The sequence below is a fragment of the Coturnix japonica genome, chromosome 4, assembly GCF_001577835.2.
Source record: "Coturnix japonica isolate 7356 chromosome 4, Coturnix japonica 2.1, whole genome shotgun sequence".
In the NCBI taxonomy this organism is placed as follows: domain Eukaryota; kingdom Metazoa; phylum Chordata; class Aves; order Galliformes; family Phasianidae; genus Coturnix; species Coturnix japonica.
The window spans coordinates 10,755,999-10,772,201 of NC_029519.1; the positions used below are offsets into that span (position 1 = coordinate 10,755,999).

The window sequence follows — 16,203 nt, forward strand, 5'->3', positions numbered from 1 at the left end:
TTTTACTTCTTCAGAAAGCTTTTGCTCTTTTCCTTAAGTATCTGATTGAATAGTAGCCGCTGTCTCAACTGCAGAGACCACAAAGAAATGTCCTGCATGGAAAATGCAGACACGATCCTACCTTTTAGAGTACAGAACATAATAAAACTCTAAACAATAGAGAAGTGTAAATGAAGTGGTGCTAATCTCTTCTTTACTGTCCGAGGGCACAGAAAGGTGAGCTCAGTACAGTGAGTTTCCAGCTCTTCCACCAGGCAGAAGCATTTAAGAACCTACTGCATGAAGGTAAAGCTTTAAGACAGCGCTAGTGACTTTCAAGACTTAGAAAGGGATCTGTTGTTGTTTTTCTACAGGGTTGAGCAGTTGTTGTAAAGTGAAAGGGGGTAATTTCAGCTTCAGGAAAACTAAATATTCAACTAATAGTGTAACAAAAAAGAGAACTGCTGCTACTCCAGTTCTCATTAACTTCCAGGTATCTCTTCCAAGAGGTAATAACTGTGCTCTTGACGTTTACACACCTGTCAAAAGCTGTTCCTGTGCGACTGTTCTCTCATCCCCTTACACAGAAAAGCCAGCTTATAGTGCAGTCAGTTCAGTGCCAGCGTTATCTTCTAGGTGCACCGACTGTTCAGTAATGGAACACATACATGAGAGCTAGTCTGGAGCTCATTAATTTAATACAGCCGACTTTTTTTAAAGCAAACAATGCAAAGAGGTCACTGCAGAGCCTGAGTGGCTTCCAAGTTGCAAGTATTGCTTCACAGACTTTGTTTTGCTGAGGCCCCTTCTGGCTGTTCTATAAAAGACATGAACTGAACACTGTGGCTTGTTTTCCTTTGCTAAAACTACCTCATTCTTATGAAATGCAAGGAGCTGAAAGGTAAATTAACAATACTTGCATCACAAAGCTCTGCCTATGTAAGCAGGTCTCCAATGGAAGTCTCTTGAAAGATGGAAGCAGCCTCATTCCTGGCACAAAAACACTCACGGAGGCTCACTATTAGAGTAAGGCAGATCTATTTCAGCACCATAACATTTTATTAAACTACACTATCAAAATCACATTGATGGCAGGGAGAATGTTGCTATCAGTGCATGTTTTGTGTACTAAGACGGAATTCAGAGCCTGCAGCACTTGCTGAGGAAAAGGACGTTGAAACAGGATCCTTCATAGCCAAAGAGACGGTAGAAAAAGTCTTCTACAAAAAGGAGGGCAGTTAAGGGCTGGCTGAAAAGACCTAAGGGAAACGCTTCAAGTCAAATCAGGCAGGGGAGCTATTCTGTAATGAGTTTACCTGTATCTGGTGTCCAATAGCTTCCTCCGAGCTGTGAAGATGGTGACAAACAGCACTTTCCAAAGAGCATCCCCTGTCCCTGCAACTGTTTGCAAACCCACACAAATATTGTGTACTGCTCCTTCGCTCCTGAACTGTGACGGACGCGCTCGAATACACCAGCTCGAAGTAGGCTACAGTTATAAAAACCTGCTTTGTCTCCTAGAACACACAATAAAAATCAGCAGAAATACATTCTATACAGAAGTTAAAAAAAAAAGAAAAAAAAAAAGGTTGGGAGTTCACCAGGTTGGAAGTTAAAAAGTCTTATTTCTAACACCTATACAGCTATTTCTAGTCTCCCCCTGCCACTGCTGTCAAACATGCCCTAGCGGCTGCTGGAAGCTGCTCTGTGGCCCAGGCAGGACACCCGGCAGCCTTGTTAAGTGAGGATCCTGAGGAGCAGGTCCTAAGAGGTTGTTTTATGTGACGGGCCTTCCAAAGGGCTGCAAACAGAGGTTACTACGAAATAAGGCTCTTTTCAGTCTTCGTATGAAGACTCATTTCAGTCACGTGTCGAACAGTGGGAACGCAGTACAGCAGTTGTCTGTTCTACTGCTCAGAGGACAGGCTCGTGCCAGAGTGGTGGAAGGCAAAGGATAGTTTGCATTCAAGAGGAGAGGAGCTATATACATCGGTCCCAATGCGATGGATCTCTCAAATAGAAGATCATTTTAAAGTAATGTTCTCAAGCCCAGCCAGCTGGGGTTCTGCTTCACACAGGTGTTTGGCAGTGCATCGGCCTTTTGGGTTGTGTCAGTAACACCCGTCCTTCCAGGAATCGTCCACAGTGTTTGGCGTGGTTTTTGCTGATTGAAGAAATCTGTTTTGGGAGACAAAGAATCGCTCACAGCTACAAGAAACAACGCTCCCAGTAACCTGCTGATGTACACACAGGGATGTGGTTGAGGCTTCGGCTTACACTGGGCTTTTGGAGCACATACCTGTCATAGGTAAACTGCAGCAGCCACCCTCCCACCCTCCCAGGTCTGCAGCTACTTCAGCAGTGACACAATCAATCTAATGTAGAATCAACTTAATTTCCCATTTGCCACACATGGGAGTACAACAGATGGCTGGGGTGTGATGGAATAAGAGAACGCTTAGCTCTAATGGCACAAAGCACTCTGTGCATATTGTTGGTACAACCATTTTAAAGGCTGCTTTACTCCTTCAAGAGTTTATGCTCTGACTGAGGAGCTGTTGCTTCAGACTATCTACAGACCTCAGCCATCCACTGTTTAAATAACGAAGTATCCAATCATAAAAACAGAAGAGTTAGGAATCATTGTTACAAAACAATCCCATTGCACAACACCGAGCTGAAATACAGCCTCTCAATCAGTTCCTTATGCAACAAGGACACAAATTATGGGGCAGGGATACTTTGGGTTTTGCTTTCGCCCTTTTGAAAAGGGTACAAGGAGGCATCAAGGTCAGTCAAGGCTTAAAGTCTTACCTCTTGGACGGCGGCGTCAGCTTGCTCCTGGGCACTGAAGTTCCTCCAACAGATGTGCGTGGTTTTATGGGTGAACTTTTTGCCATGGTGACCATGCTTCTAGTATTGGAGCTGCCTCCAGAAGGGCCTGTGCTAAGGGAAGAAGCTTGTGGCTTTCGAACTCCGCTAACGGGAGCTGTGTAGCTGCAGGCCTTCACCGGCTGCCTGGCTGTTAACAGAGAGTTTGTGCATGACCCAGCTTTCATCGGTTGTCGCACTGTGAGGGGAGACTGCCCAGCACCGGAGGAATACCTGAGCTTACTGGGAGCCAGACCTAGAAACAGAATGAGAAATAACTCAGTACTTTAAGAGCACGTCAGGGTACCGGGCCTCTTAAGGGCCTCCATCTTTGTTAAGAAGTTTTATACAGAAAAGTGAAAGATATCCACTACATTGCACTGACTTGCTGATGGTTGCTGAATTCTTGAAAGCCGAGTGCTGGGCACCTGCAGATCTGACTCCAAACTCCGACTGCTTCTCACAGACTCCAAAGCTCGAAGGCTGGTTCTGGCCAGGTTGGGCATGCTGTGCCGCATCTCCTCTGAAATCAAGAGCAAGCGCATCATTTGCTGCCTCTGGTAGCAACCAAGATGTATAACAGTATGGACTACGCCTAGAAAAATCCACGTCCTTAAGGCAGACAGGTGTGTAATTAATGCCAATCAATTATTCCCAGTAGAGAGCAGCACTTCGAATAAACACTTTAAAACAGACGCATGTTTCAATTACCTGATATCAAAAGCTCCCGACTGACTCACCTTCACTGCTGGCATATTTCAGCCGGTCTTGCATTGGGCTTTGCACAGATCTCCGTGGGGGACGGATACGAGAAGCAGAGGCCCTGCTATAGTCTGCACTGGAAGAAGGGGACTGACATCTGGGGGAGCTGAGCGGAGACGGCGAGTATCTGTGAGCACTGCGGTACGACAGGGAACAGTCGTAATCATCCTCGTCCTCCAGGCTGTACGTGTCGAACTCCTGGTCGCTGTAGGTACCCCTGCGCAGGGAGTGCAGGGAGGCACTGGAGCTGCGACGCGACACGGATGCTGAGCTGGAGGCGCAGTCCTGGCGGAGACCTGCAGGCGGGTGGTAACACAGCTCCAAGTCATCCCATGTCACAGCAAAGTCTCCCAACCCGTGTGCAACGCTACATCAGGAGCAATGCTTCCGCTGGTCAGTTGGTTCACTTTGGAAGGAGACCTGGGCTAATATAACTACCTCAGCAAAGACATTCTCAGCATATTGGATCTCTAAGCTGGAATAGTGTCACCTATATCAGCACTGTTTCATCAGAGCAAAGGGTTAATATTCAAAATGACCCAAATTACTCTTTATGTCACGCACTTGCAGACTATGCATCACTATGCAAGCTATTAGGTAAAACACATACAAGAGTCTAATAGACAGCATGAATATTTTAGTGCAATCAACAGTGCACCCACCTGCATTTCAACAGGTTGAAGTGCAGATTTGAACTTCTGCCTTGCAAATGAATTAACACCTGCTATTCATCGTGTGCATCTGCCTGGCTTCCTTTTAGCTCCTCACCCAACTGATGCCATTACAGAAGCTCTCCTGCCTAACAGAACACAGCCCACTTCTTACCAGTAACTCGCTTTGCAAACTGGTTGAAGGGACTTTTTAAAGCCACGTGCCAGCCAGGCGGTCTGGGATAGAACGGCTTTGAAGGCTGAAGGCTGCTGGTATGTTTAACACGGTTGGGGTTTTGGATAATACTTTCAAGACTATCCTCTGCTCTAAGGAGGTTTAATCTGGAGAATGCTGCACCATCGCTAAGTTCTAAGTGGCAATTTCTGGCAAGGAAGGCCTTGCAAAACACAAACACTTCCAATGATCCATTAAACCCTTTTGTTGTTGGGGAAGAGAAGAGCAGCTGAAACACACCTACTTTGCTCTACAATTCTAAAACCATACCACATAGGAAACTGCTGTCACGTACTTTCTTCCTGAAGGCGTGCCATAACCTGGACGTCAGTCAAGTCCTGCAGCTTATATCCCATCGAGATGGAGTCGTCAGATGTGCTCAGCTCGCTGTCCACAGATGACTGTGAGCTCAGTGCGGAATGCATGCTTAAATAACCTTCAGGAGGGAAGAGGAAGGACAGAACAAGCACTCAGACATCCACGTACAAAACAAGGATGAGCAGAAGAGCATTTATCTGTTTCCTTCCTCTTATCATTAGCTTCATTCTCAAAGCTCAAGATTCCTGATACCAACCGACCTCACACAAAAGACAAGGAACCTTTCTTTTATTACAGATAAAATAAGTTGATTTAAGAGCTCTTTTCCCCTGAGAATTCAACTTGTGAATATAACCAGGTGCATGTGCATCCTTCTGTTTGCAAAACAGAGGCCAATGTTGGTTTCTATTTACAGCAGCTCTCCTGCAGCTGGGAAAAGGCATGGAAAAGACATCTGCAAGGCACTGCACTGTTTCCAAAAAGGTCCGTTAACATCAAGTTTCAAGCCAGAAACTGTTAACATGCTTTGTTTTTAAACATGCAGAGTAGGATACAGTGATCTCCATAAAGGGAAAGAGAAGGAAACAAAACGAGGAAGATTCTTTTGATAAGAAGCCAAAAGGCAAAGCTTATGGACTTGAACAGACTGTGACCTGCAGCGGGATTAATGATGCTCCTTAATAGAGCCTACATAGACCCTTCAGGCAGCAGCTTACAAACAAACGCAGCCTAAAGGCCACGGCATTGAGGAGCAGCTTTGTGATCATACATGCAGCCTTCCAAGAGGAATTCTGTTGGAGCTGCCTCTGAGTTAGGAAATCCTACCCCAAACACAGCTAAGTCCGATGAAGAGCTTTTGCTGTTTGTGTTTAGTTGTTGACTCACCCTATTTAAAGACATGCCCTGGAAGCTTCACCTTCTCTAACACAGCACAAGGCTTCTTTTTTTTGGTTGCCCAAGTTAACCAATATATTCAAAAGAAGCTTCACAGGCTTTAGAAAAAGCACAACACACACAAAAAACCCAACCAGAATCCAAGTTGCTTTATAGAACTAATACCTACACGTGATAACATTATTTGAGACCAAAGCGGGCCAGTTTAAAACCCTATTAAATGCTCTAAAAACAAACCCACAATATGGCTACACGACGTTCAGCATGCAAGGACGTTTTCTCCCATGTAATAGATGAAATCCGGGTAAGAGAGCAAATTAAAGTGAGAAAACCCCACAGGTGGACTTACAGCTCTTGCCAGTTTTTCCCTGTGTCCATTAGTAACACTCCTTGCATTTTAAACACCACAGGTTGCACTGCTCTACTGTCATGCCATACCTGAGCTGCCACAGGTTAGTAGTGCTTTGTTAGTCGATTTGAGATGCCCAGGAGAGTTTAGTGCATTGCTACAGGAGCCTGTCTCTGTATTCAAGTTATGTGCACTTGGTGAGGCCAGGGGACTGCAATACAGGTTTTTCCATCTACTGGCTAGAAGGAAAAATACAGAAAAGCCACAAAGGTTATCAAACTGTGTTTCAAAACAAATGGTCAAAGATAAAGAAAGGCATTAAGGTCAAACAGGACTATCAAATGTCGGAGGAGACGGACTTGGACTGAGGCAACCTGCTGGCAGCAGGGAAGAGGTGCAGGCAGCAAAACAGCACCCGTTCCATTGACCACCTCTCCCCTTTGCCTTGTTTTGTTGTTTCTGAAGGATTCCAGGAATAACTTGTGACAAACTGTGCTCTGAAGACACTCTGCATTCCCACATATTTCAATGCTGGTCTTTAAAGGCAGCTGTTTTCATAAATACCCATCACTGTTACACCTTCATTTTAAAGAGTGTCACTGAGCTTTGTGTTTTATTTCAGATTCCAAACGATAGAATCAAATACATCAAGCTACAAAAAGCTGTGACTTTAGATTAAAAGGAGAGAAATTAGTATGAAATCAACAGCCATTCTGAAACATTCATTCAGTGCACAGTCTTGCATGCGAGTTATGGAAACACTCCAAAAGTCAGGTACATACATGCTCTGAATGTGGAACTGAATGGAAATGAAATAGCACTGAATGGAAATATGTAGCTGCAACACTCAGGCAATGGCTCCCTATGTGATCTTCATGTATCCAAACTGCCCACCAGACCCTCGCAATGAGAACAGTAGCAAGGAAAATTAATGAGGATTCACTATATAAGCAGTTGTCCCTCCACTAACACATATTAACCGCTTTATTTTAGGAGTGGGAGTACCAATAAAACCCAACACATTTTGGTGAGGAAGCAAAGAGTTCATCAAATGAGCCCTCACTTAAATTGTTAAGCACAGATGTTTTATAGAAGCAAATGAAGTTTGAGAACAAACCACGGCCAGTTTATCTTAAATCAGGAATTTCAAGGTTAAACAACTGCCTGTATAGGAAAGCTGTGTGGTACAGAAAGATCCACAACACAGGAACACATGATGTGTTCTCTGTAGCCAAGGCACTGATGGGTCTATCTGTAACTCAGTGTATTCCAACTTAAATTCAAACCAGGAGCATATTTGAAAAGACAAAGGTGGGATTATCCACCAGCTGGTTTCCAGGTGATGTTTTACAGATACGAAGCAATATAACAACCTCCTCCCCTATGTAATGGAGTAAACTATGCGCCCAACCCATGAGCTTTAACATCAGAGAACTGTTAATATGGGATTGATCCTTCTGTGCTCTGAGAAACATCCCTGCACCCCATTTTAGGGGATGGTAAAACTGGAAGAAAGAACAGTTGCCCAACACACACCAATTCTTCAAGTTTTAGGGTCTGTCCATAGAAAGATGCAGAGGGAAGACACAAGAGTTGGGCTGTTTAGTCTGTCACCTGTAACCAGCATGACATTGTAATGCTTACAGAGCAAACTCTTACCTTCACCAGCTGATAGGGCGACACACAGCGCTGTGCAAACACACAGCAAGAACACAACAATGTGCTGCCACCACAAATAGTCTGCAGTGAAGAGACCGCAGACCTCACATCTCTTCTTGTATTGCTCCTCAAGGACAGAAAGCAGGCAGGTGGAAATGAAAGAGGTGATACTCGTGGCTTACATACCTTGGTCCAGCCTGCTGATAAGAGTCCGGCAGGCGGCTTCAGTCTCAGGGCTGGGATTGTCCAGCACCTGCCGGCACCACTGCAAAGGAGAGCCTGTCTTGTGACTGACAGCAGATTTCCTTGGGGACACGTACAGCCTATGGGAGCAAGTGACAGTAACAACGCTCGTTAACTCATGCACACAACATCAGGAGCAGCACTTATAGAAGCAACAGAGAAGTCACCCCAGAGAAGGAGAGGGAAAAGATGAAACTGCAAACTATGACCCGTAAAGCAAATTGATTGGCATGGCAGTTTAAGTCAGAAACAGCTTCTTCTGTCATAGAAGAAGCTCTTCCAAAGGCTAAGCTTTTGATAGCCGTAATGTACCTAGCATCATTTTGCACATACAAACAGGATAAGCCTTATGTATAACCAGATTTAATCAGCTTACGGTCTTGGATGACTTACAGCTGATCACGTGTAAAGCAGCACCTTAACCATTGCAGAAGCACACAAATTCTCTCCAGCAAGGACTAAAGGCTAAGCACCCTGCACGCCTTCACACACACCTTAATTCAGCCCTAATTGAGTCTGTCTGTCCCAAAGTTTACATACAACCACATGTAAAATGAAACAACTCCAAAAGCTACTTTGCTATGGACAAAGTGCTGAAAAATGTCAGCACAGATTCCCGCGTGTGCAACACCATCTTTTATGCCAGGCCTCAAAAGCAGATCCTGCTCTCTGCTTATTTCAGATGATGGGAGAGAACCTTGCTCCACTTCAGTTAGACCTCAGAGGTTCCTCCTCACAGCAGCTGAGAACGATGGCACCTGGAGCAGATCAGATCAGAGCAGCCCGTCCTACAGGCAGCCAAGGGCTCATTCCTCAGCTGACAGCTCTATTGGCTACAGATGGTCTCGCTTATAAATTAACTAAACCCAATTAAGGAAGGACAACTCCATTTTTCAGAGCACCGCCAGGCGATTTATAGGCGATGTCTTCTGAGGGATCCTGGCTTGGTTTCACGGTGTCAGTTTTGCTCTTTTCCTTTTTAGCAGCTCTGGGAAGGCTGCGAGTTGCAAGGCCTAACACAAAGCTCAGGTACAGACACAGCTGATTCTGAACATACCGTCTTAAAGGCCTCAAGAACCTCAGCAATACTATGATGGCAACCTTCTGATATTGCACACTTAGCTATAAAAGCTCCCTCACCTGCAGCACTGATAGCTAGAGCTGTTCTAAATATACTACCCAACACCCACCTGGGATGCAAGGAGAACCTGAGGTAGCTAAATACATTCAGAACAACATAGATGTACGTGTACCTTCTAAGGTATGCCTAAATCCCTCTATACCACGTGCAATTCAAGGCAGGGCTGACAAACAAGGCAGAATCTGGTGAGCTCCTCTCTGCCCTCCCACAGCTGGAGAGCTGACATGAAGGAATGAGGAGCAGGCTGGAAACCAATACAGGGCAGGGCCCACTGCAGCCAGCAGCACACGATGCCCAAGGCCATGGGATTGGCTTAGGGGAGATTTACAATTGTGAACAGCTATTTGAGAAAGCGACCTGAGGAAACAAGTCAAGGGACAGAGACCCAGCGGTACCGAGTTACAGTCACCCCGTGCGGTGCCCTACCTCATGTTTCACTGCACGCACCCATCCCAGCCCTGTTGGTATGTTATACAAGGCAAGCCCTGCTGATGTCCCGTGCTTATGGCAGAGAAGAACATAAGCCAGCAATGCAAGGAAAGATCAACAAACTCAAGGGCTCCACTGCCCAGCATCTGCTGCCTGGTCAATCCTTAAGTCACAGCTACAGCATGAGCAGGAATTACTCTCAAACTCCAGCTACTTTTGGCAGCGTGCTGGGAATTCATCTGCTGCTTTATCAAACAGGCTCTAAGCGAGGCAGCTGGCAGAGCCCCACAGAGTAAAGGGCAGTTAAGGATGACATCATTGATCTGTTTCAGATGACATCTCCGAACAAAAGAAACCAGCTAAGTGCAGAGAAACCAGGTTCAGGAAATGGAAGCCTACTGTCATCTTAGATACTACCAAAGGCCACGGCTGCTCAGAGCTCCAAGCTGGCTGTTTGTATTAGCAAAGCTTTATTGAAAGACAACTTGTGATGCTTATGCATAAGGAGTTTAAATTAACAGGGAAAGCAAGTTTTACACACGTGCTTCAGCAGCTTAAGGGGGAAAAGTTCAGCCTCAGAGCTCAACTCACTTAGGGGAAAAAACATTCTAGAACAGAAGGCTTAAAATAAGAACAACCACTAATGGAAGTTGCATTCTTGCTGCTGAAATTAAAGCAGTGCATAGGAACCACGTTCTACCTTGTAACAACAATAAAGGCTGTGTGTTTAACCAGAACTCACTGCAATCTCTATGTACTCCCCAAGTTTCAATATACATACCAGCTGTCTTCTTCTTCATTGCAGTTCTCAAGTTCCAGCACTTTCACTTCATCCAGAGCGCTGTTATTCAAAATTCCTGCTAGATCTCCACCTTTTTCGCTGGGATTTGGTTGGTTTATTGTAACCGTGGACTCGTTACCTGCAATGAGCAGGTTCCCCATCAGCTCCGTGCTACCACCGCTATCCACACGCGACAAACACCTCACGTTATCATCAGTCTTCACCTCCACCTTACACATGTCAGATGGCAGCTCCTCAGGAGCACTGAGGCAGCCGTACTGCGTTTGGGCACCCATGTCTCTTTTGAAGCAGTTGTTCTCTCCCTCCTCCCTTCGGATTTTGCTCAGTTTGCTGTGCAGATCCGCCATGATTTGCAATTCCTGCTTCTCCGCCATCGCGTTGATGCTGTTGTTAATTTCCATCCCGTTGAGCCCAGAGTCGTGGTTATCCACGCCGCTTCTCATCTCTCCCTGCAGAGCTGTGCCAAGCACGCTCCTGCGACTCCTCGTCCTCAGGTGCTGGTTCTGGATCTCCAACCTCCTCACCAGCTCCTGCAGCTTCCGAACCTCCTCCAGCTCCGGGCCCACCTCGCCGGGCGCAGGCTCGGTGCCGGGGCCCATAGCGGAGCTCTGTGTCGGCCCTCGCCCCACGTCAGGCTCCAGAGCACGGTCCTGCTGGATGAGCGGGGCGCTCCCAGGAACCACCATCATCTGAGACACACCGCTCTGCTGTGAGACAGGAAAAACACATAAAGCCTTCAGAAGTGTGCACTGTATTGCAGAGAAACTTAAACGTGCTGAGGAATAGGCCAACATGGGTGGTGATGCACTGGAACAGGCTGCACAAGGAGGCTGTGGATGCTCCATCCCTGCAGGCATTCAAGGCCAGGCTGGATGTGGCTCTGGGCAGCCTGTGCTGCTGGTTGGTGACCCTGCACACAGCAGGGGGTTGGAACTGGATCTTCATTAAGGCCCTTTTCAACCCAGGCCATTCTATGACCACAAGGCCTTTGAACACATGCCCTACTCACCCTGTTTTACACATCTTGGATGTGTAACAAATCAGAGCGGATAAAAGGGCGCTGATTGAATCACACACAACACTTCAGCTCCCATCTGCTTCCAGACGAAAACACACACGAGGAAAACACCGAACCAGCAAAGTCAGGAAACGCAATTAGCAAAGTCCTGACGTCAGACAATGACAGCACGAAGCCAGCGCTACAAAACAGCCTTTGTTCGCTGCCAGCACACACACACACACACCGTTTGCAGGCATCGCTGTGACCGTGTTCCCAGCAATGTCTATGGGGAGGAACACGAGTGTGTGACCGGCACCGAGGGACGGCGGCGATGGCTCTGATACCAACACAGCAACACAACGCTATGTCAGCAAATCGCAGCATCGGGCATCCCGGTGAGTTCTATAGGGAGAAGCCAAGTCCGCTCCCTGCACCGCCCAACTGACAAAGGGACGGAACGAGGGAACGAGGGGGCGCGGGGAACCGGCACCGCGGGGAGGGGCCGCTGGGGCGCGGCCGGTGCCGCCGAACCGAACAGAACCGAACCCAACCCGGCTGAGCCCGGAGCCCTGCTCCCCTCCCAGCCCTCACACGTACCTACGGGCCGCCGCTGCTTCCTCCGGCCACGGATGGAGCCCCGCAGCCGGGCGGGAGAACGGCAACGCCGCCGCGCGCATTCGGGCCCCGGCCACGCCCCCCTTCGTTCGCGCCGGCGCGCCGAGCTGATCCCGCCCGGTACCCGGTACCCACCGGCCCCATAAGGTGGCATTCACGTGTGCTTGGTGAAAATAGTAGGGTCGATTGAGATGTACGGCTTTATTAGAGGTGTGTGCTGATGTTACATTGGACCATACAGAGCCAAAGATACAGCGAACATAGCAGCAGCCCTACACAGCTGTAGAAACGCGAACTTGGCAAGCTTTTGCATGCATCGCTAAGAGCATAAAGAATGACCTGGCTAATAGGCTGCTTAGAGCTTCTGCCATCCCCTGTTGGCATGGAAGGGCTACTACAGAGCTGCTGCTTGACAAACGTCCCTAATGCTTTAAAAGAAAAGGCAGTAATTCTGTAGGCACGTTCAGAGCTGTATATTGAAGGTACAGAGCTCCCAGCATTCAACCTTCTTAATCTCTCCCTGAACTAAGGGTTAAAATGATGCAGCTCTGACTTGTAGCATGTCCAGCACCTGCTGTACTGGAAGGTCAGTTTAGTCAGTGAGTGTTTGTGATGTAAATAACTTAGAGGAATCAAAGCAACAAGCCTTGGTGAGGTGGGGGGAAATTCAGGCATCAGTTCCTTGTCAGCAGAGCCAGTTGAGATCCTGATTCTCTGGCACATGTTGTATGGCCACTGGATGCTTATTTCAGAGGCCGAGTGAACACCCCTTCACTTGGCAGACACAGTCACTGCTGAAGGAACCCACTAGGGAGTAGGAGGAGAAGGGAAATTAAAGCTGACACACACAAAAAGTGAATGGAGTCTGCAAGTGCTGCTTAAAACCCATGGAAAGCAAGAAAGAAATCAGGCAGAAGCTATTCCTAGGCAGAATTTGGGGGGTGAAAGAAGCAGAAATAGGCTTTGCTAAATAGGAGCTAAATTCAAACCCTCCCAAGAATCCAAATATGGCGTTTAACACTTCTTAGAGCTGCTTGCCTTGTGCACTAAGCTGCAACCTGACTGCAGGAATGAACCGAAAAGAAATCATCGGTAAAAGGTTTCTTGCAATTAAATTAAATACACCTAAGGAGCTCTGCCTGGTTTCCAGCACAGGAGCTATTTGGAATCTTAATGAAGTTAAAGACAAGTGGATGGGGCTCAGAACCTTTGGAAAACAAGCCCACCTATCTTTTATAGATGACACTGCCTTGTCTCGTTAACACTGGCGCTTGCCTTGCATGCAGCTGACAGCATAAGCTAGCAGATGTTAAACTCATTCATTGTGATGAGGCAGTGAGAGGAAAAATGATTTGCAGAAGAGGGAAGCAGGAATTCTGCTATCTTAGCCAGTCAGGAACTGGTGGATATATTCAGGTATGTGCTGCTGAGGACTTTCCATTGGCTGCCTCCTCCGGCTTTGCAAAACCCTGCAAGGAAATAAAGAGAAGGTGAACACAGGAGCTGAGTAACACGGCATTACAGAGGTCAGTGGAGCAGATGAACATGCAGGAAGGGGATGAAGAAGCCTAGGTAGTCACATTGCATTATGAGATGAGCAAAGCAGCCATGTACATGGTGAGGCAGGTGCCTCGTTCCTTCCTCCACTCCATCACAAGGCAGAGGAAGGAAAGGAGGCACCTTATCATAATTTCAATGCACTGGCAGCATTTCCAATTGCCACCGTGTCGATACATACCCCAGCCAGACTATCAGATAAAACAAAGTGCCATCCAGTTTAATTTCTTGCTACTTCATCAACAGAATGGTGACTCTTTAGTTTTCCCAGTGCTTTACATAAGGCAGGTTAGAACAGGACAGGAGTGAGAACTTAACCCTCAGAGAGGGCTCTCCGCCATTTTGTCTCTCAAATCAGCCAGTCTTTTGCTTGCTTCTGGGGCTAGAACAGTCTATCTATCATGTTATAACCCTAGTTTCTGACTGAGACCCCTGGGACCAGCTAGCACATATTTCTAGCTACTCTTGCAACAAGGGTCACAACTTCCCACTGAAAACCCACTCAGTGATTATGAGTGTGAAATGCTCTTCACTCAGTAAACACTACCTGAGCTCTCTCACCCAGTCCTGTGTGCTGACGCCACGAAGGAGGACTCACCTAGAAGAGTTTCTCGTAGCACTTGTCGCAGTGGACGATATCCCGGTGGATGAATATTTTATCCAGAAGGTCTCCCATTGCTTTGTGGCAAATTCCACACTGCCAAAGAGACAACGGGGTGGTTGAACAGTAACCAATGCACAACGTGCTGACATTAGTGTGATGGGGGCAGAGAAATGAACAGTCTCTGTTCTATTTTTGCAAGTATGAAGATGCCAAAGTGGTCTTATGAGACTAAACATCCTTATAACAGACAATTGGCACTGCAGCTTTCCTTCATTCACCCACCATTTCCAGAGGCTCTATAAAGTTGGAGAGATTCAGCAAGCCCCACAGTGGTGAAAATGGCCACAAAGCAGCAAGTCTAACACAGGGACATGAGGGAAGAGGGTGTTGCTATCTACTAGATGACAATTTATATATATATGCATTCATGTGAAATGAAAATCTTCTGGGGACACAACAAACATCTGTGACTGCATCATTATTTGCTCCACTGTGGATGCCAGCGTTTAGCCTATAGAAGTTAAACAAAGATTCAGAATTTGCACCACCTCCCACCACTCTGCTTTGCAGCAGCACAGAGAAGGCCATCAGCAGTAAAGGTTTGATTTACCCTGAAGCAGTATTCATGGCAGTAGATGTTAAGGTGTTCTATTATGATCTTAGGGCAGTCTCGGATCTCACGGCTGCAGTAAGTACAAACAGGTTCACTGGACCTTGGAAAGAACAGAAAAGTGAATTCCTGCACTGTGGTGCTTATGTATCACAAACAGCTTCTTGTCTCATCACTGGTAACGAGGTTTCTTAACACCAGCACTGCTCCACACCAGATTCCTGCTTCTACAGGTATTTTACTGTACCAAGTGACAGTATAGAGGAACATGTAATAATTCAGGGATGCAGAGATAAGAACAGCAGGGAGGTACAGAGCTTTAACCCAATGTCACTGTGTTTTCTGATGATCATTTAAGTTCCATGCTATGATTTCACCAAACGCACACCAATACTCTAAAAGTGTTAGTCATTTCTTTTCAACAGTGCACCAAAAACCCAAAACAGCCCCAAACTCTCCTACCTCTGCAGGGGAGCACTGGACACGTAGCTGTGGTGGCTGTAGGTTCCTCTCTCCAAATCAGTCAGATCTACCAGGCTACCACTAGAGACAGAAGCAAATGTCAGCACTTGACAATTATACATAGGAGGAACGCTGCAGATGAAATCATTAATGATTAAAGTTCTAACTGCAGTGTCCCAGCTGTTGGCTCCTTGGAGAAAAGGATGGTCCTTCCAAGGTAAAACTGGCAGCAGCAGCATCTCCATCTTTGCACTCCACTTTCACAGTATACACTGTGAAGGCGTATATCCTGCCCCTAGTTCCATCACAGCCATGGGTGGGCCAGACTCAGTCTCAGAGGTCCAAACAGATGTGGACAGAGCAGGTACCTTCAAGGGTAGGGCAAAGGGGCAGCAAAGATCTGGGGGCTGCTGCAGCCATGTCAGATCTCTGAGAAATGTGTCTGGCTGCTGCTGTCAATGGAGAGGCAGGATGTGGGTAGAATGGCTGGGAAACTGGGGAAGTACCCAAAAATGGGGCCCCTATGAGCACAAGCATGGAGAAGAGGGATAGATCCCTCCTCCAGTCTGCTTCCAGCCACGTGTTCGACCCACTTAGTCCTTGCTAGCCAGTAAAAGGCAAGAAGCACATCCTTGCGCTCACCAAGCTGAGCGTTCCCTCTCTGTCTCCCATTCGCCTGATGTTTTTAGATGGTGCAGCAACATGCTTATCTTTGGCTGCTGAGATCTGCTTTTGCAGGCCTACGGGAAAGGCTAGAGATTTATGGAGCCTGTAATCAGCTCCCACAGCAATGCCAGCACAGCACTGCGGGAGGATAAATGCCAGCAGGGAGGCAGTGAATGTGGCATTAACTGACTGCCACGTCAGCGTAAGCAGGGCATACCCAGAACCACATTCTGCTCTCAGTCATATTGGTGTCAATGTGGAACTTATTTACCTGTGAGCAGAACAAAGGAATGAAGATTTTAGCCTCAGAGTGGCATCTTCTCATAAAAGACTCTTTGAGAGAGATCCCACAAACCC

At 47.0% G+C, this 16,203-nt stretch overlaps 2 protein-coding genes across 27 annotated transcripts in view; both read right to left on the reverse strand.

The window, feature by feature from the left end:
* Window positions 1-176: 176 nt before the first annotated feature.
* Window positions 177-12,036, reverse strand: LOC107312829 (SLAIN motif-containing protein-like). Of its 6 annotated transcripts, none has more exons than XM_015860599.2 (9): window positions 11,930-12,036; window positions 10,312-11,036; window positions 7,904-8,040; window positions 6,148-6,297; window positions 4,793-4,933; window positions 3,591-3,908; window positions 3,236-3,373; window positions 2,794-3,106; window positions 1,001-2,160 (listed from the first exon to the last, which is right to left on the reverse strand). In XM_015860599.2, exons 2-9 carry the CDS (start codon window positions 11,019-11,021, stop codon window positions 2,091-2,093), a joined length of 1,977 nt encoding a protein of 658 aa, XP_015716085.1. In that variant the 5' UTR covers window positions 11,022-11,036; window positions 11,930-12,036; the 3' UTR covers window positions 1,001-2,090. The 6 variants fall into 6 exon arrangements, with proteins under 6 accessions (XP_032300439.1, XP_032300438.1, XP_015716085.1 ...); XM_015860598.2 differs by having other exon boundaries at window positions 10,312-11,039; window positions 11,930-12,032; XM_015860602.2 differs by having other exon boundaries at window positions 1,001-2,157; window positions 10,312-11,039; window positions 11,930-12,029.
* An 88-nt stretch (window positions 12,037-12,124) lies between these two features.
* The window catches only part of ZNF185 (zinc finger protein 185 with LIM domain), a 39,965-nt gene continuing 35,886 nt past the window's right edge, over window positions 12,125-16,203 (reverse strand). For 20 of the 21 annotated variants that reach the window (XM_015860581.2, XM_032444546.1, XM_015860593.1 and 17 more), the window contains 4 exons: window positions 15,181-15,261; window positions 14,719-14,821; window positions 14,103-14,201; window positions 12,130-13,416 (listed from right to left, as the gene is read on the reverse strand). In XM_015860581.2, the coding sequence (XP_015716067.1) occupies window positions 14,103-14,201; window positions 14,719-14,821; window positions 15,181-15,261 (283 nt within the window). In that variant the 3' untranslated portion in view covers window positions 12,130-13,416. Of the gene's footprint in view, window positions 13,417-14,102; window positions 14,202-14,718; window positions 14,822-15,180; window positions 15,262-16,203 lie in introns of all 21 variants that reach the window. The other variant, XM_015860587.2, reaches the window with a different exon arrangement.